The following is a 19,631-nucleotide window of genomic DNA, read 5'->3' as shown; positions in this document are numbered from 1 at the left end:
CACCCGAGTTTGCATCCTTAGGGCTCTGGATTGGCCAGCACATCACCCCTACAAGACTGTGGTCATTAAATTGGCTCAAACTGAGATTAAATAATTCCACCTTTGTACATCACCCAGTTCTGTCCTGCGTTGCTGAAATCCTCATCTCTGCCTTTCTCACCTCCAAACGTGATTATTCCAGTAACAATGGAGAACTCTGCTAGATGTGCCCTAATTCACACTAAGTTCTGGTCACCCAGCATTGTGCTCACTGACCCACACCTACTCATGGTCAGGCGTCACCTTAATTTTAAATACCATTCAGATTTCAAAATGTTTTCAAATCTCTCCATGGTCTTACCTCTCCCAGTCTCCTCCAGCCCCACATCCCTCTGAGATAACCACACTCCTCACATTCTGGCCTCTTGTACATTCCTGATCATAAATGTGAGGTGATTCATTTTGGTAGGACAAATTTAAATGTGGATTACAGGGTCAAAGGTAGGGTTCTGAGGACTGTGGAGGAACAGAGAGATCTTGGGGTCCATATCCACAGATCTCTAAAGGTTGCCACTCAAGTGGATAGAGCTGTGAAGAAGGCCTGTAGTGTGTTAGCTTTTATTAACAGGGGGTTGGAGTTTAAGAGCCGTGGGGTTATGCTGCAACTGTACAGGACCTTGGTGAGACCACATTTGGAATATTGTGTGCAGTTCTGGTCACCTCACTATAGGAAGGATGTGGAAGCGCTGGAAGGAGTGCAGAGGAGATTTACCAGGATGCTGCCTGGTTTGGAGGGTAGGTCATATGAGGAAAGGTTGAGGGAGCTGGGGCTATTCTCTCTGGAGCGGAGGAGGCTGAGGGGAGACTTAATAGAGGTGTATAAAATGATGAAGGGGATAGATAGAGTGAACGTTCAAAGACTATTTCCTCGGGTGGATGGAGCTATTACAAGGGGGCATAACTATAGGGTTCGTGGTGGGAGATACAGGACGGATATCAGAGGTAGGTTCTTTACGCAGAGAGTGGTTGGGGTGTGGAATGGACTGCCTGCAGTGATAGTGGAGTCAGACACTTTAGAAACATTTAAGCGGTTATTGGACAGGCACATGGAGCACACCAGGATGATAGGGAGTGGGATAGCTTGATCTTGGTTTCAGATAAAGCTCGGCACAACATCGTGGGCCGAAGGGCCTGTTCTGTGCTGTACTGTTCTATGTTCTATGTTCTATAATGGCTCCACCATTGGTGGCCGTGCCTTCAGCTGCCTGGGCCCCAAAGCATTCCCTCCCTAAACCTCACCGTCTCTCTCCTCATTTGTGATGTTATTTAAAAGTTACCTCTTTGACCGAGTTTTCAATCACTTGCCCTGATATAGCTCAACATCACATTTTGTTTCATAACCACTCCTATGAAACAGCTAAGGACATTTTATTACATGAAAGAATCATAGAATCCTGACAGTGCAGAAGGAGGCCACTCAGCCCATCGAGTCTGCACCGACTTTCCAACAGAGCATCCCACCTAGGCCCTATCACGTAACCCCACGTATTTTATCCTGCTAATCCCCCTAACCTATACATCTTGGGACACTAAAGGGCAATTTAGCATGACCACTCAACCTATCCTGCACATCTTTGGATGGTGGGAGGAAACCGGAGCACTCGGAGGAAACCCATGTAGACTCAGGGAAAATGTGCAAACTCCACACAGTTAGTCACCCAAAGTGGAAATTGAACCCGGGCCCCTGGAACTCTGCGGCAATGTTGCTAACCACTGTGCCACCCACGCTATCTAAATGAAAACTACTGTTGTTGTGGCAATGCCAGTAGAGAAAGTTTTTGCACTGCCTGATGTGGTATCAGAACTGAATATTCATAGAATCGCTATAATGCAGAAGGAGGCCATTTGGCCTACTGAGCCTACACTGACAACAATTCCACCCAGGCCCTATCCCTGTAACACCTCTTATTTACTCTGCTGGTTCCCGTGACACCATGGGGCAATTTAGCATGCCCTAACGTTCCCCTTACCTTTCGCAAGCTTGATATGAAGTGCAGTCCTGATAAGGCCCATGAGGGTAGAAGTGAAGTGGACAGTTTTCTCCTCGCTCACCGGCATGTTCATCAGTACCAGCCTCTATAAAGGAGAGGACAACAAGTCATAACCAGCTCAGCTCCCTGTCCATGGATTGGAGAACTGGAACCTAGGTACACTTCTCAGCTCAAGTGATAGTGACAGTTTGTGTGTGTGCTGCAATTTAACATTGTCCCCGCCATGTTCCCCAACCCCTATACCTCAACCTCCTTCCCAGGATCCTCCATTCACTGGACCTTCCTCTCACTGAGGTCAGAAAGCAAATTGTTTAAGATACCCGCTAAGGTGGCCAACTCCGGTTTCATCAAGTAACTTCCAATTGCCACAAACACCCTGCCGTTGGCGTGTCCATCTCTGCATCGCTCTGCCTTCAGATGCTGATTGGAAAGAGATCAAATTCTTCATGACCTGATTGGATGATTGTTGACTGACAGCCAAACCAGCTGTGTTTCCACCTCCAATATTTTTGGAACTGAAGCAAACATGTTTATTTAACAATGATTTTTCATTTGCTTTTCAGTTTGCTGCCAGTGTTTGGGAGGGTGATCTGAAATTCCTCTGGACTCCAGGGAGAAGCAGGAGAGTTGGCAAACCTAGAGTGTATCAAACAAACAGCAACAGGCGATGTCACCCACATTCTGCAGTGATATGAGGCCACTCCCCTCTTGTGATGGCCGACTCAATAAGTTGTGCAATTCGGGAGCTGAACAGTCACGTCCGCAGTGAATGTGAACTTTCAATATAACACTCGAATAATGACAACTCACACTACAGTCACTGTCTTCCTAACCAGAGGCTGCTGCTGGGTGACATGCAGTTCATTATCTCTCCACACAGAGTGACAGATGATTCATTTTTATCAGTTGACTTCCCAGTGCGCCACTCAAACCAAAAACAAAATGTGAAAAGGACACACCTCCGGCCGACACAGGAGAATCTGTAATCCTGAGACCTCCCCTACTGAAGATGAAGCTATAATGGAAGATTTTTCTTATTTACTCATGGGACATGGGCGTCACTGGCCGGCCATCATTCATTGCCTATCCCTAGTTGCTCTTTAGCAGATGGTGGTGAGCTGCCCTGTGGAATCGCTGCAGTACGCTTGCTGTGGGTTGGGAATTCTAGGACTTTGACCCAGCGACTGTGGGGGAACGGCGATATATTTCCAAGTCAGGATGGTGAGTGACTTGGAGGGGAACTTGCAGGTGGTGGTGTTCCCATGCATCTGCTGCCCTTGTCCTTCTAGATGGAAGTGGTCGTGGGTTTGGAAGGTGCTGACTAAGGATCTTTGGTGAATTGCTGCAGTGCATATTGTGGATGGTACACACTGCTGCTACTGAGCGTCAATGGTGGAGGTAGTGGATGTTTGTAAATGTGGTGCCAGGCAAGCAGGCTGCTTTGTCCTGGATGGTGTCAAGCTTCTTGAGTGCTGTTGGAGCTGCACCCATCTAGACAAGCGGAGAATATTCCATCACATTCCTGATTTGTGCCTTGTAGATAGTGGACAGGCTTGGAAGAGTCAAGAGGTGAGTTACTCCAGCATTATTCCTCGCCTCTGGTCCACATTATTAAGAAAGTCATAACAATGCACTGAGAAAATCATAGCAAGATTAGATAGAGCCAGCATGGTTTTAATCAGAGGGAAATTCTGTTTGACAATTCTATTGCAATGATTTGATGATGTCACCAGTAGGGTGGATAAAGAGAGGCCAATAGATCTGGGAAACCTGGATTTCGAGAAGACATTTGATAAGATGACACACCAAAGGTTCATACACAAGGTAAGGGCTTTTGTATTCTTTCACAGGGTGTGAGTGTTATTAACTAGGCCAGTATTCTTTTGCCCATCCCAATTGCCACTTGAACTGCTGCAGTCCCTGTGGTGTAGGTACACCCACAGTGCTGTTAGGGAGGGAGTTGGAGCTGACACATGAGTATAGTTAGAGGATTGGCTAATGGACGTGAAACAAGGGGTGGATATAAATGCAGCATTTTCAAGATGGCAGGCTGTGACAAGTGGAGTGCTACAAGATCAATGCTGGGGCCTCAACTATTTACAATCCAAATTAATGACTTATATAAGAGATAGCAAGTAATGTATCTAAGTGTGCTGAGAGAAAACTAAGTGGAAATGCAAGTTTTAAGGACACAAAATACTGCAAGGAGATTTAGATGTGTTTAGTGATGGCAGATGGAGTATAAAGTGGGGAAGTGTGAGGTTATTCACTTTGATTGCAAGGATTGAAAACAGAACATTTTTTTAAAAATTGTGAAACGTGTAAGTGTTGATGTGTTGAGTGGACTCATACAAAGAAGACAGAGAGTTAGCAAGGTGGTGAGGTAGAGGAAAATAATCTTTCTATAACTATCTGGGATATTGGTGAGGCCACAGCTGGAGTATCATGTGCAGTTTTGGTCTCCTTATCCAAGGAAAGATCTACTTGTGTCGGAAACACTGCTGCAAAGGTTGGTCCTAGGGGCGAGGATCTGAGTGAACTGGGTCATAGAGGTTTACTGCATGAAAACAGGCCCTTTGGCCCAATTTGTCCATGCCGCCCAGATTTTACCATTTAGTGCCAATTGCCTCCATTTGGCCCATATCCCTCTATACCCATCTTACCCACATAACTGTCTAAATGTTTTTTAAGACAAAATTGTACTTGCCTCGACTACTGCCTCTGGTTATTCATTCCAGACACTCACCATCCTCTGTGTGAAAAAATTGCCCCTCTGGATCTTTTTGTATCTCTTCCCCTTCAGCTTAAACCTACGCCCTCTAGTTTTAGACTCCCCTACATTTGGGAAAAGATGTTGACTATCTACCTTATCTATGACCCTCATTATTTTATAGACCTCTTTAAGATCACCCTTAAGCCTCCTACGCTCCAGGGATAAAAGGTCCAGTCTATCCAGCCTCTCCTTATAACACAAACCATCAAGCATCCCTAGTAAATCTTTTCTGCACTCTTTCTAGTTTAATAATATCCTTTCTATAATAGGGTGACCAGAACTGTACACAGTATTCCAAGTGTGGCCTTACCAATATCTTGTACAACTTCAACAAGTTCTTTAGGAGGTGTACGAGGCAGTGTTCTTTCGGAGATGTACGAGGCAGATTTTTTAACACAGAGTAGTGGAAACGGATACGGTATTGACTTTTAAGGGTCGTCTTGACAAATACATGAATAGGATGGGAATAGAGGGATATGGTGCCCGGAAGGGTAGGGGGTTTTAGTTAAGTCGGGCAGCATGGTTGGTGCAGGCTTGGAGGGTCGAGGTTCCTGTGCTGTAATTTTCTTTGTTCTTTGTTCTTAAGATGACCCAACTCCTGTATTCAGTGTTCTGATTAGTGAAACCAAGCTTGCCGAATGCCTTCTTCACCACCCTGTCCACCTGTGATTCCATTTTCAAGGATCTATGAACCTGTATACCTAGATCTCTTTGTTCTATAACTCTCCCCAACACCCACTATTAACTGATTAAGTCCTACCCTGGTTCGATCTACCAAAATGCATCACCTCACATTTATCTAAATTAAACTCCATCTGCCATTCATCAGCCAACTGGCTTAATTGATCAAATCTCATTGGAATCCTAGATAACCTTCTTCACTGTCTACTATACTATACTATACTATGATTGGTAAGTTTGCGGACGACACAAAGATTGCTGGAGTTGCGGATAGTGATGAACATTGTCAGAGAATACAGCAGGGTATAGATAGGCTGGAAAATTGGGCGGAGAAATGGCAGATGGAATTTAATCTAGATAAATGCGAAGTGATGCATTTTGGTAGAACTAATGCAGGGGGGAACTATACAATAAATGGCAGAACCATCAGGAGTATAGACACACAGAGGGATCTGGGTGTGCAAGTCCACAGATCCTTAAAGGTGGCAGCACAAGTAGAAAAGGTGGTGAAGGCATATGGCATGCTTGCCTTTATTGGACGGGGCATAGAGTATAAAAGTTGGCATATGCTGTTGCAGTTATATAGAACGTTGGTTAGGCCACATTTGGAATACTGCGTCCAGTTCTGGTCGCCACACTACCAGAAGGACGTGGAGGCTTTGGAGAGAGTGCAGAAAAGGTTTACCAGGATGTTGCCTGGTATGGAGGGTATTAGCTATGAGGAGAGATTGAGTAAACTAGGGTTGTTCTCCCTGGAAAGACAGAGGTTGAGGGGCGACCTAATAGAAGTTTATAAAATTATGAAGGACATAGATAGGGTGAACAGTTGGAAGCTTTTTCCCAGGTCGGAAATGACAAACACAAGGGGTCACAAGTTCAAGGTAAGGGGGGGCAAGGTTCAATACGGATATGCGGGGGACGTATTTTACACAGAGGGTGGTGGGGGTCTGGAATGCACTGCCAAGCAAGTTGGTTGAGGCAGACACGCTAGGCTCATTTAAGACTTATCTAGATAGCCACATGAACAGACTGGGAATAGAGGGATACAAACGGATGGTCTAGTTAGGAACACATGATCAGTGCAGGCTTGGAGGGCCGAAGGGCCTGTTCCTGTGCTGTATTGTTCTTAGTTCTACCACCAATCTTGGTGTCATCTGCAAACTTACTAACGATGCCTCCTAAATTCTCATCCGAATCATTAATATAAATGACAAATAACAGTGGACCCAGCACTGATCCCTGAGGCTTACCGCTGGTCACAGGCCTCCAGTTTGAAAAACAACCCTCGACATCCACTCTCTGTCTTCTGTCATCAAAATGTGGAGATGCCGGCATTGGACTGGGGTAAACACAGTAAGAAGTCTCACAACACCAGGTTAAAGTCCAACAGGTTTATTTGGTAGCAAAAGCCACTAGCTTTCGGAGCGCTGCTCCTTCATCAGGTAAGCGATCCCAGCTGCCTATGCATGTCATATGCCTACTTCTTATTTTTGAGCAGGGCCTCAATATCCCAAGTCATCCAGGGTTCCCTATTTTTACCAGCTGTCCCTTTAGTTAATTGGACTTTAACCTGGTGTTGTGAGACTTCTTATTCTGTCATCAAGCCAATTTTGTATCCAATTGGCTACCTCACCCTGGATCCCTTGAGATTTAACCTTATGCAACAACCTGCCATGAGTACCTTGTTAAAGGCCTTGCTAAAATCCATGTAGATAATCTCGACTGCACTGCCCTCATCTACTTCTTGGGTTACCCCCTTCAAAAAACTCAATCAAATTTGTGAGACATGATTTTCGACTCACAAAGCCATGCTGACTATCCCTGATCAGTCCTTCCCTCTCTAAATTCCTGTAGATCCTGTCTCTCAAAATATCTCCTAACAATGTACCCGCTACAGACGCTAAGCTCACCGGCCTGTAGTTCCCAGGCTTTTCTCTGCAGCCCTTCTTAAACAAAGGCACAACATTTGCCACGCTCCGATCTTCAGGCACCTCACCTGTGGCTGTTGATTATTCAAATACCTCTGCTAGGGGACCCGCAATTTCCTCCCTAACCTCCCACAACATCCTGGGATACACTTCATCAAGTCCCGGGAATTTATCCATCTTGATGCGCTTTAAGACTTTCAGCACCTCCTTCTCTGTAATATGTACACTCCTCAAGACATCACTATTTATTTTCCCAAGTTCCCTAATGTCCATGCCTTTCTCAACAGTAAATATTGATGAGAAATATTCATTTAGGATTTCACCCATCTCTTGTGGATCCACACATAGATGACCTTGTTGATCCTTAAGAGGCCCTATTCTCTCCCTCGTTATTCCTTTGCCCTTTATGTATTTGTAGAAGCTCTTTGGATTCTTCTTTGCCTTATCTTCCGAAGCAATCCTGTGTCCCCTTTTTGCCCTTCTGACATCTCTCCTAGCTCTAATCTGACACCCTCTTTACTCTTCAAGGGGTCCACTTGATCCCAGCTGCCTATGCATGTCATATGCCTCCTTCTTTTGATTCATTTTGGTCGGACAAATTTGAATGCGGATTACAGGGTCAACGGCAGTTCTGAGGAATGTGGAGGAACAGAGAGATCTTGAGGTTCATATCCACAGATCTCTGAAGGTTGCCACTCAAGTGGATAGAGCCGTGAAGAAGGCCTGTAGTGTGTTAGCGTTTATTAACAGGGGGATTGAATTTAAGAGCCGTGGGGTTATGCTGCAACTGTACAGGACCTTGGTGAGACCACATTTGGAATATTGTGTGCAGTTCTGGTCACCTCACTATAAGAAGGATGTGGAAGCATTGGAGAGAGTGCAGAGGAGATTTACCAGGATGCTGCCTGGTTTGGAGGGTAGGTCTTATGAGGAAAGGTTGAGGGAGCTGGGGCTTTTCTCTTTAGAGCAGAGGAGGATGAGAGGCGACTTAATAGAGGTTTATAAGATGATAAGGGGGATAGATAGAGTGGACTTTCAGAGACTATTTCCTCGGGTGAATGTAGCTGTTACTAGGGGGCATAACTATAAGGTTTATGGTGGGAGATATAGGAGGGATGTCTGAGGTAGGTTCTTTACTCAGAGAGTGGTTGGGTGTGGAATGGACTGCCTGCTGTGATAGTGGAGTCGGACACTTTAGGAACTTTCAAGTGGTTATTGGATAGGCACATGGAGCACACCAGAATGATAGGGAGTGGGATAGCTTGATCTTGGTTTTGGACAAAGCTCGGCACAACATCGAGGGCCGAAGGGCCTGTACTGTGCTGTACTGTTCTATGTTCTTATTTTTGAGCAGGGCCTCAATATCCCAAGTCATCCAGGGTTCCCTATTTTTACCAGCCTTATCCTTCACTCTAAAAGGAATGTGCTTACCATTAACCCTGGTTAACACACTTTTGAAAGCCTCCCATTTATCAGCTGTCCCTTTAGTTAATTGCAGAGTCAAGCTCCCTCTACACTGTCCCCATCAAATACTCCCAGGACAGGTACAGCACGGGGTTAGATACAAAGTAAAACTCCCTCTACACTGTCCTCATCAAACACTCCCAGGACATGTACAGCACGGGGTTAGATGTTATTAAAGTGGGAGACACACAGACAGAGAGAGAGAGAGAAAGAGACAGGTCGAGATAAACAGGGAAAGGTTGCAAGAGAGACACAGAATGACGGTATGAGAGTTGGAGCAAAATTGAGAGAATAACAAGGAGAGAAATGGAGAGAGAAAGACACTGCAAAGAGAGATATTTAGAGAATGAGAATGTAAAATAGGGGAGAGAGGGAGGGAGAAAAGGTGTGATGGACATGAAGAGAGAAAGGGAGAGGGAAATTGAACGCAGGGAAAGGGGCAGATCCAAACCCTTGGCACTGTCTAGTCAACAGTACCAGGGCCACAGTCTCATCTAAATTTTTTTCTCCTCCTCTCCTGTAGGGGTCACCCCTCACAGTGACAAGGCTTCCCTGCTCTCTCCTCCAGTACCATTTTTCAAGTAGTTCTTCATGTGGCAGCGAGTCAGCTAAATCCATCCAGGCCTTGCACAAGATGTCATGGAACTGGGGCTCAAGGCAAATGGTGAACCTTGCGGGATGCTGTGGTCGAGGTCAACTGCTCAGAGCAGAGCAAAGACTTGGGGATTCACTCAATGTGTGGCACCTCCACCCCAGAAAACCTCAAGTGGAGTTGAGTGAATTTTCCAGTTTGGCGATGTTTCCTCTGGCCTGAGGTGAGGCACAATTGGAAAATTCAGGCTTCGTCAACACTGATAAAAATGGATCATTCAAATCATGTGGTTTGGGATTACCTGTACATGTCCCACGTCTTGATCTTTCACTTCTGGTAGTACTACAATCTGTAAGCAACTAAATCAACATCATATATTCATCGGACAGACATTACAAAACAATGCGCTGCAATGCAGGAGGACACCATCGGCCTTTGCAGCACTGAATGGCAGGGAGTGCTCAAACAATATATAGTGCTTCAGGCACAGAGTGTGACAATGAATATTGGGATGGGACAGATTCACGTTTAAATTAGTGATCAAAGCATGCACCGCTCGCGCAGATTTCAGACAAAGCAGATGTGCTCTTGCAGGACATGGAGGTGAAAAACTGGATATAAATCTTCCTACTCATGCAGGTGACAATATGAAATGGCCTGGGGCAGCTTTCAGTGGTTGCGAGACTCACATTTATTCCATTTTTTAAAAAGAGGAATGTTAATGCTGTGGAATAGAGGACATTCCCTTCAGCACAGGGTTGGATACGGAGTAAATCGCACTCTACATTATCCCATCAAACACTCCCAGGACAGGTACAGCACAGGGTTAGATACAGAGTAAAGCTCCCTCTATATTGTCCCCATCAAACACTCCCAGGACAGGTACAGCACAGGGTTAGATACAGAGTAAAGCTCCCTCTATATTGTCTCCATCAAACACTCCCAGGACAGGTACAGCACAGGGTTAGATACAGAGTAAAGCTCCCTCTATATTGTCCCCATCAAACACTCCCAGGACAGGTACAGCACGGGGTTAGATACAGAGTAAAGCTCCCTCTACATTGTCCCCATCAAACACTCCCAGACAGGTACAGCATGGGGTTTGATAGAGTAAATCTCCTTTTACACTGTCTGACCAAACATTTTGCTGTGATGACATTACAGCTGAGTTCTCGTGCTGAAAGTGCAGTGTTCTAGTCCCAACATTAAAATAACTCACTCTGAGAAACATGAAATTGACAGGAAAAAAAACTGGGTGAAATGAGAAGGATCCGTTGGCAATTCTGTAACTTTAACAAGAATGAAACATGATCGACAGAATTGAATCGTCGGATACAACCGTGATATGTAATCTTTTTTTTAATGTTGTCTATTTGATTGAGAATTCAACTTAACCCGGAACACAAACACTGATAAATATCCTTTCTGTCTCAGGCAGACACAATGTGAGTTTCGGTTTTTCTACCTTGTAGGCAACTTTCGAAGGACATTTCTTCCCCAGACCCAGCGGAGGAGACATGAGGGTCAGCATTTGATACATGTCAGTGTAATGGATTCGGCCACTTTGTGTGGAGGGAATGGATGATAAACATGTCCAGGAGAAACAGAACAGGAAAGAGTTAATCACATCTATCTCAATCAGCAGAACACTCTTTCTTCATAGAATCATACAGCACAGAAAGGCCATTTAGCCCATCATATCAGTACTGGCTCTTTGAAAGAGCTATCCAATTAGTCCCACTCCCCTGCTCTTTCCCCGTTGGCCTGATTTTTATTTTACTTTTGAAGACTATCTCCTGAGAGTTGCTCTTGAATCTGCTTCCAACAAAATGTTTAGCCAGCATCATCCGACTCGCTGTCAGAACAATTCTCCTCATCTTCTGCCAGCCTTTTGCTTTTGCCAATTATTGTGACTGCTTATTGATTTTCTCTGTGCCAAGTTCAGCTGTTGCATAAATGCGGTGGGTAAAATGTGATTGGGTTCAGTGAAATTCCATGGGATGAGGAGGTGCTGGTTAACTTCCCACCATGTGAATAGTATCCAGCTGAGCAAGCATGAGTCAGGGGGAGGGGGGGAGGGAGACATGCACTTCCATGCATCTGGATTATGCATTTTGCCCTCAGTAAAGAAACAGTTTCTCTTAGATCATTTCTCTTTACACAAATTCACGCCTCCAATTTAACATCTTAGCCCCATCCAAACATTGAACTGACATTGGCTCCAACCATTGAGAGTTTGCAACTGCGTCCTGCAAGTCTGTGTGCAACAGCTTCCCGACCTGCTGGAGTTGTCAATGATATGTTGGCAAGTGCTGATGTTTGGAAACTCTCCACTGTAGGCTCTGGGTAGTGCCAGAACCATAGGCCTGGAAACTAGAGGCAGGGTACTGTGTTCAAGAGAATGTGTCAGTATAGACGTGCGTATGTATGTTTGTGCACATGTTTGAGAGTTTGTGTGTGTGTGGCTTAAAAATGTCTTTGTTACTTCTTAACTTGACTATCCCAACACCCTCCAACAAGCTACTTTCCATCCACTTGAGCTGATCCAAAACTCTGCTGCCTGGATAACTCACCCATCAATCCGATCTACTGATTCACTGATCTACAATGGTGTCTGGTCAAACAATGCCTTGATTTTAAAAATCGCATCTTTGTTATCTAATCCCTCCTGTCCTTGCTTCCCTCTGTCTCTGTAATATCCTCCAGCCCAAAATGTCCCTCAGATATGCGGGTAGGCGGTCACGTATTGGTAATGTCACTGAATTCATAACCCAGAGACCCAGGGTAATGTTCTGGGGGATTCATCATGGCAGATGGTGAAATTTAAATTCAATTAAAAAAATCTGGAATTAAAAGTCTAATGGTGACTATGAAACCAATTGTTGGCTGGTTCACTAATGTCCTTTAGGTGAAAGCAAGTAGGTGTGTGTTTGTGTGTGAGTGAATGTATAAGTGTCTGTGCGCGAGTGAGTGCGCGCAAGAGTGAGTGAGTGCATGTGCGCAAGTGAGTGTGCGAGCGAGTGCGCGAGTGAGTGTGCGAGCGAGTGTGCGAGCGAGTGCGCGAGCGAGTGCGCGAGTGAGTGCGAGTGAGTAAGCGAGTGAGTGAGCGTGCGCAAGCGAGTGAGTGAGCGTGCGCAAGCGAGCGAGCGTGCGCAAGCGAGTGAGTGAGTGTGCGCAAGTGAGTGACTGTGCACAAGTGAGTGTGTGTGTGCAAGCGAGTGAGCATGAGCAAGTGAGTGCATGTGCGTGAGTGAGTGCGCAAGTGAGTGCGCGAGTGAGTGTGTGTGCGAGCAAGTAAGCGTGCGCAACCGAGTGAGTGAGCATGTACAAGTGAGTGAGCGGCGCAAGTGAGTGCATGTGCGCGAGTGAGTGTGCCAGCGAGTGCGCGAGCGGGTAAGCGTGCGCAAGCGAGTGAGTGAGCGTGCGCAAGCGAGTGAGTGAGCGTGCGCAAGCGAGTGAGTGAGCGTGCGCAAGCGAGTGACTGAGTGAGCGTGCGCAAGCGAGTGAGTGAGCGTGCGCAAGCGAGTGAGTGTGAGAGCTTGCGCAAGCGAGTGAGTGAGCGTGCACAAGTGAGTGAGTGTGCACAAGTGAGTGAGCGTGCACAAGTGCGTGAGCGTGCACAAGTGCGTGACTGCACAAGTGAGTGAGCGTGCACAAGTGAGTGACTGCACAAGTGAGTGAGCGAGTGTGCGCAAGTTAGTGAGCGTGCGCAAGTGAGTGACTGCGCAAGTGAGTGACTGTGCACAAGTGAGTGACTGCACAAGTGAGTGAGCGTGCACAAGTGAGTGAGGGACTGCACTAGGGAGTGAGTGTGCACAAGCGAGTGAGTGAGCATGCACAAGTGAGTGAGCGTGCACAAGTGAGTGAGTGTGCACAAGTGAGTGAGTGTGCACAAGTGAGTGAGCGTGCACAAGTGAGTGAGTGTGCACAAGTGAGTGAGCATGCGCAAGCGAGTGAGCGTGCACAAGTGAGTGAGCGTGCACAAGTGAGTGAGCGTGCACAAGTGAGTGAGCGTGCACAAGTGAGTGAGCGTGCGCAAGTGAGTGAGTGACTGCACAAGGGAGTGAGCATGCACAAGCGAGTGAGTGCATGCGCAAGCGAGTGAGCGTGCACAAGCGAGTGAGCGTGCACAAGCGAGTGAGCGTGCACAAGCGAGTGAGTGAGCGTGCGCAAGCGAGTGAGCGTGCACAAGCGAGTGAGCGTGCACAAGCGAGTGAGTGAGCGTGCGCAAGTGAGTGAGCGTGCACAAGCGAGTGAGTGAGCGTGCGCAAGCGAGTGAGTGAGCGTGTGCAAGCGAGTGAGCGTGCACAAGCGAGTGAGTGAGCGTGCGCAAGTGAGTGAGTGAGCGTGCGCCAGCGAGTGAGTGAGCGTGCGCAAGCGAGTGAGCGTGTGCAAGCGAGTGAGCGTGCGCAAGCGAGTGAGCGTGCGCAAGCGAGTGAGTGAGCGTGCGCAAGTGAGTGAGTGAGCGTGCGCCAGCGAGTGAGTGAGCGTGCGCCAGCGAGTGAGTGAGCGTGCGCAAGCGAGTGAGCGTGCACAAGCGAGTGAGCGTGCGCAAGCGAGTGAGCGTGCGCAAGCGAGTGAGCGTGCACAAGTGAGTGACTGCACAAGTGAGTGAGCGTGCGCAAGTGAGTGAGTGAGCGTGCGCCAGCGAGTGAGTGAGCGTGCGCCAGCGAGTGAGTGAGCGTGCGCAAGCGAGTGAGCGTGCGCAAGCGAGTGAGCGTGCACAAGCGAGTGAGCGTGCGCAAGCGAGTGAGCGTGCGCAAGCGAGTGAGCGTGCACAAGCGAGTGAGCGTGCACAAGTGAGTGACTGCACAAGTGAGTGAGCGTGCGCAAGCGAGTGAGCGTGCGCAAGCGAGTGAGCGTGCACAAGCGAGTGAGTGAGCACAAGCGAGTGAGCGTGCACAAGCGAGTGAGCGTGCACAAGCGAGTGAGTGAGCATGCGCAAGCGAGTGAGCGTGCACAAGTGAGTGACTGTGCACAAGTGAGTGAGCGTGCGCAAGCAACTGAGTGAGCGTTGTGCAAGTGAGTGAGTGGGTGTGCGCATGCGCTTGCGAGTGTGTATGTGATTGAGTGAGTGCGTGCGTGCGTGCGTCATAAGGCAACACAGCATGGAAACAAACCCTTCAGACCAACTGGTCCATGCTGACCCTGGCGCCCTCCCAACTAGTTCCAATTGCTTGCATTTGGCCCATGTCCCTCTAATCGTTTCCCATCCATCTACTTATTCAAATGCTTTTGAAATGTTCCTATTGAACCTGCCTCAACCACTTCCTCTGGCAGCTCATTTCCATCTACACACCACCCTGTGTGTGAAGACATTGCCCTTCAGGTCCCTTTTAAATCTTTCCCCTCTCACCTTAAACCTCTGCCCTCTCGTTTTCAATTCCCCTATCCTGGGAAAAAGACTGTGTGTGTTCATCCTATCAATGTTCCTTATGATTTTATAAACCTCACTCTCCTACATTCCAAGGAATAAAGCCCTAGCCTGGCCAAATGCTCCCTATGACTCAGGCCCACTCGTCCTGGTAACATCCTCGTAAATCTCCTTTGCACTCTTTCCAGTTTATCAATGTCTTTCCTATTACAAGGTGACCAAAACGGTGCACAATACTCCAAGTATGGCCTCACCAATGACTTATATAACTCTAGCATAATGTCCCAACTCCTAAACTCAGTGCCCTGACTGATGAAGGCCAGTGTGCTAAATGTCTTCTTCACCACCCTGTCTAACTGTGATATCACTTTCAACGAACTATGTACTTGTACTCCGAGGTCCCTCTGTTCCTCAAAACTCTCCAGGGCCCTACCATTTACTCTACAAGTCCTACACTGGTTTGATTTTCCAAAATGTAACACCTCACACTTATCTGTACTGAAATCTATTTGCCAATTCTCGGCCCACTTCCCTAACTGGTCAATATCCCCCTGCAATTTTTGATAGCCTTCTTCGCTATTTTGGTATCATCTGCAAGCTTACTAACCATGCCTTGTACATTCACATCCAAATCATTTATAAAATAATGAATAACATGGGTCCCAACACCGACCCCTGAGGCACACCACTCGTCAAAGGCCTTCAGTCCGAGAAACAACCTTCGACCATCACCCTCTGCTTCTTTTTGAATCCAATTAGCCAGCTCTTCCTGGATCCCATGTGACCTAACCTTCCAGGCTGGCCTGCCATGCGGGACCTTGTCAAAGGCCTTGCTAAAGTCCAAACAGGCAACATCTTCTGCTCTACCCTCATCCATCCTCTTGGTTACCTTGTTGAAAAACTTTAAAAGATTTGTCAAACATGACTTCCCACGCACAAAGCCACGCTGACTATCCCTAATCAGACCTTGACTATCCAAATGTTGGTAGATCCTGTCCCTCAGAATCCCCTCCAGTAACTTACCAACCACCGATGTCAGGCTCACCGGCCTGTAATTTCCTGGTTTTCTTTTGCTACCCTCCTTAAACAATGGAATGGGTCTGAGTGAGTGAGTGAGTGAGTGTGTGTGTGTGTGTGTGTGTGAGAATAAGTAAATGTGTAAGTGTGAGAGTGTGAGCTGCCTTTGAACAGCAGCATCCAGGCGAGGCAGGCCGGTGTCTAGGAGGAGGGCACACTCTGTGAGCAGTGTAGGCATGGCACAGTGGCCCCAGCAGCTGAAGCCAGGCACTGACACCAGGGCAAATACCCACCCAACCATGTCAGAAAGTAGCTGACTCCTGAGAATTTGAAGACATTCTCAATCTGTGGATTGGATCTTCACAGAAAGCGTGGTGTAGTGTAAAGAGAGGACTGGTAGCAGCATATCTGAGAGACTGTCTCTTTAAAGGAAGCCTATCATTCCTCAGTCAGAGAGGGGCAACCACTGGGTGCTAAGTCAATATGAAGCAAACCTTGCAGGCCACCCTACAAGGGCACTTCCTCCCCAGTCCTAAAGGGGGCGCGATCGTACACACTATTGCGTACATGTCCTTATAGTGAATCCTTCCGCTACAAAGAAAGCACATTTGGTTAGACAACAACAATAATCAAACAGGAGACAGTTTCTATCACCGAGAAGACAACTCAGTGCTAATTCCATGGGTGGAGACATTGTCCTCTTCTGCTTCAGGCAGAACCTGAGGCATCGACTGGCAGCAAGCGCCTGACAAATGTGATTAAATATCACAGGGGGTAACCAAGAGGATATAGTCTCTCGACTTTTCCATCTCTCATTTTCTTCAGTGCTTTACCACAGTTCTCTTGACTGCAAGATCCAAAAACATTGACTCCCAGGAGAGCTCTGAAGGTTGATTGTTTCCAGCAATCACAGTGTCTGTGAAAATCCTCAGTGAAGCTATAGGCTTCAATACAGGACATTCAATCCTGCAATGGCTGCTGGGGAAAGAAGCTTCCATCAACTTGGGAGGTCCTGTTTACCAAACTGTTTGCTGTCCTCAGTTTTCACAAAGGGGAATATCTGATAGGTTATCTGGATCTCAATGTCTATCACTGGGTAAAGTAGAGCAAGTCACTCGCCTCCAGTACTGAGTGTCTGATGTGTGTCCAACTCGGTCTCAGCTCCTGCGCCCTGGAGGATCAGGTTCACAGTAAGGGCTGTGCTGTCCAATTGGGCATGGAATTGGCAGTAATGGGTCAGAGCTGCCGACAGATCATTTTTTAAACTCAAAAAATACACCCTTCAAATAGCTTCAACACAGTATCCACTCCCACTGCACCATACCAGACATCCAGACATTAGATAGATGGGAGCTAACTCACTTCTTTAGTAATGTAACTGAGAGATACCAATCTCTGTGCAGCTATCTCCCTGAGAGGGGGCTGAGTGACACCAGTCAGTGTACAGATATCTCCCTGAGAGGGGGCTGAGTGACACCAGTCAGTGTACAGATATCTCCCTGAGAGGGGGCTGAGTGACACCAGTCAGTGTGCAGCTATCTCCCTGAGAGGGGGCTGAGTGACACCAGTCAGTGTGCAGCTATCTCCCTGAGAGGGGGCTGAGTGACACCAGTCAGTGTACAGATATCTCCCTGAGAGGGGGCTGAGTGACACCAGTCAGTGTACAGATATCTCCCTGAGAGGGGGCTGAGTGACACCAGTCAGTGTACAGATATCTCCCTGAGAGAGACACCAGTCAGTGTACAGATATCTCCCTGAGAGAGACACCAGTCAGTGTACAGATATCTCCCTGAGAGAGACACCAGTCAGTGTACAGATATCTCCCTGAGAGAGAGAGAGAGACACCAGTCAGTGTACAGATATCTCCCCGAGAGAGAGAGAAACACCAGTCAGTGTACAGATATCTCCCTGAGAGAGAGAGAAACACCAGTCAGTGTACAGATATCTCCCTGAGAGAGACACCAGTCAGTGTACAGATATCTCCCTGAGAGAGAGAGAGAGACACCAGTCAGTGTACAGATATCTCCCCGAGAGAGAGAGAAACACCAGTCAGTGTACAGATATCTCCCTGAGAGAGAAAGAGACGCCAGTCAGTGTACAGATATCTCCCTGAGAGAGAGAGAGAGAGACAACAGTCAGTGTACAGATATCTCCCTGAGGGAGAGACACCAGTCAGTGTACAGATATCTCCCTGAGAGAGAGACACCAGTCAGTATACAGATACCTCCCTGAGGAAGAGACACCAGTCAGTGTACAGATATCTCCCTGAGAGAGAGACACCAGTCAGTATACAGATACCTCCCTGAGGAAGAGACACCAGTCAGTGTACAGATATCTCCCTGAGGGGACTGAGACACAAGTCAATGTACAGTATCTCCCTGAGAGAGAGAGAGAGAGAGTGAGCGAGAGGGGGGCGGGGGACATGAGAGACACCAGTCAGTGTACAAATCTCTCTGAGAGAGAGATGGCACTGAGGGACAGCATCCAGATATTTCTTTTTGTCCCAAATCAGAGTGCCTGATGAACAAATTTCCACCTTACTGCTAGAATTCAGTCTGAATTACCACCCTCTGGTATGTTGCAGAGGCTAAGTGTTAGGGAATGGGGACTGTAATCAGCTCATCCTCTCACCATTCCCTGTCTCCCAAGAGCAACTTGTCTCCTCAGCTGATCATTGTGAAGCACCACATTATAATACATAATATTACAGCAGTGAACTTTAGTTGAGGGAATGATTAGCAAACAGTTTGAAACTGGATCACCTCCGTAAAATCCATACAATGCAGGAGGCCATTCAGCCCATTGATTCTATGAACACCTACCAGGCAGCCCTGTCATACTCAGCCCACACTCGCACAAACTCATCCAAGTGATGAGGCCCCAGGATGGAAGAATCCCGCGTCAGGTACTCAAAGTTATCCATAATGACAGCGACAAACAGGTTCAGCATCTGAAAGGAAAGGGAAACCCACTTTCAGAACATGGATGCAGCTCAGGACCAACACAGCAAACAGAAAGCGGGGAAACACATCCAGGTCTGGTACAATGGCGGAAGAGAACATCTGACATGACCTCTACCCTGCTGTGGACCTGGATGGGCGAGGACTCTGAGCCCTTGAAAGGTGCCCCAGACTGGGCTGGGCTCAGGCGAGAGGGGAGGAATGAGGAATGCGTTGGATGAGGGCTAAATATTGGTCAGGAGACTGGGGAGATCTCCCCATGCCACGTGAGGATATTTCACACACACCGGAGGAGGTATAAAGTGGCTTTTGTTCAACATGGTGTCAATAAGGCAGCCATCCCTTGCTCAGCACTGCACTGGGAGTATCAGCCTGGATTTTGTGCTAAAGAGATTGGACTTGAACCTCCAGCATTCAGAGCAAAGACGAGAGTGTTCCTCACTGGGGCACAGCTGACATGGAGGAAGATGGCAGTCTTTACAGCATGGAAAGGGAGGTCCAACTGAGGGTTACAAGTCAGGAATGTTTTGGGAAAGGGACTTGGCTGATTATAGAATGAGTCTAATGATTAAAAACAATTGAATTCTTGTATCAAAAGTTTCACCAGAATAACAAAAATTCAATCTGACTCTCCGAGGTTGCTACTTACCAGAAACGAGCAGAGGAATATAAAGGAAACGAAATAGAAGTAAGCAAAGTCAGTGCCACAACGTTTCTCCGAGCTGCCCTCACATCTCTTCTCACTCAGGCATGCCAGCATGATCTCCTGCCAGGACTCCCCTGTCGCACTCCTGCGTTAAACACACACGCTC

The 19,631-nt window shown here is 47.3% G+C and overlaps 1 protein-coding gene across 1 annotated transcript in view; it reads right to left on the bottom strand.

Annotated features, from left to right (window-relative positions):
• LOC144497727 (putative voltage-dependent R-type calcium channel subunit alpha-1E) overlaps window positions 1-19,631 on the bottom strand; it is a 319,684-nt gene that overhangs the window by 21,442 nt on the left and 278,611 nt on the right. The window contains exons 36-39 of the mRNA XM_078219167.1: window positions 19,469-19,610; window positions 18,682-18,809; window positions 10,934-11,030; window positions 2,010-2,115 (exon numbers count right to left, since the gene is read on the bottom strand). Coding sequence (XP_078075293.1) covers window positions 2,010-2,115; window positions 10,934-11,030; window positions 18,682-18,809; window positions 19,469-19,610 — 473 coding nt within the window. The remainder of the gene's footprint in view (window positions 1-2,009; window positions 2,116-10,933; window positions 11,031-18,681; window positions 18,810-19,468; window positions 19,611-19,631) is intronic.

Source organism: Mustelus asterias, chromosome 8 (genome assembly GCF_964213995.1).
Source record: "Mustelus asterias chromosome 8, sMusAst1.hap1.1, whole genome shotgun sequence".
NCBI classification, from domain to species: Eukaryota; Metazoa; Chordata; class Chondrichthyes; order Carcharhiniformes; family Triakidae; genus Mustelus; species Mustelus asterias.
This window is presented reverse-complemented; position numbering and strand designations above follow the sequence as displayed.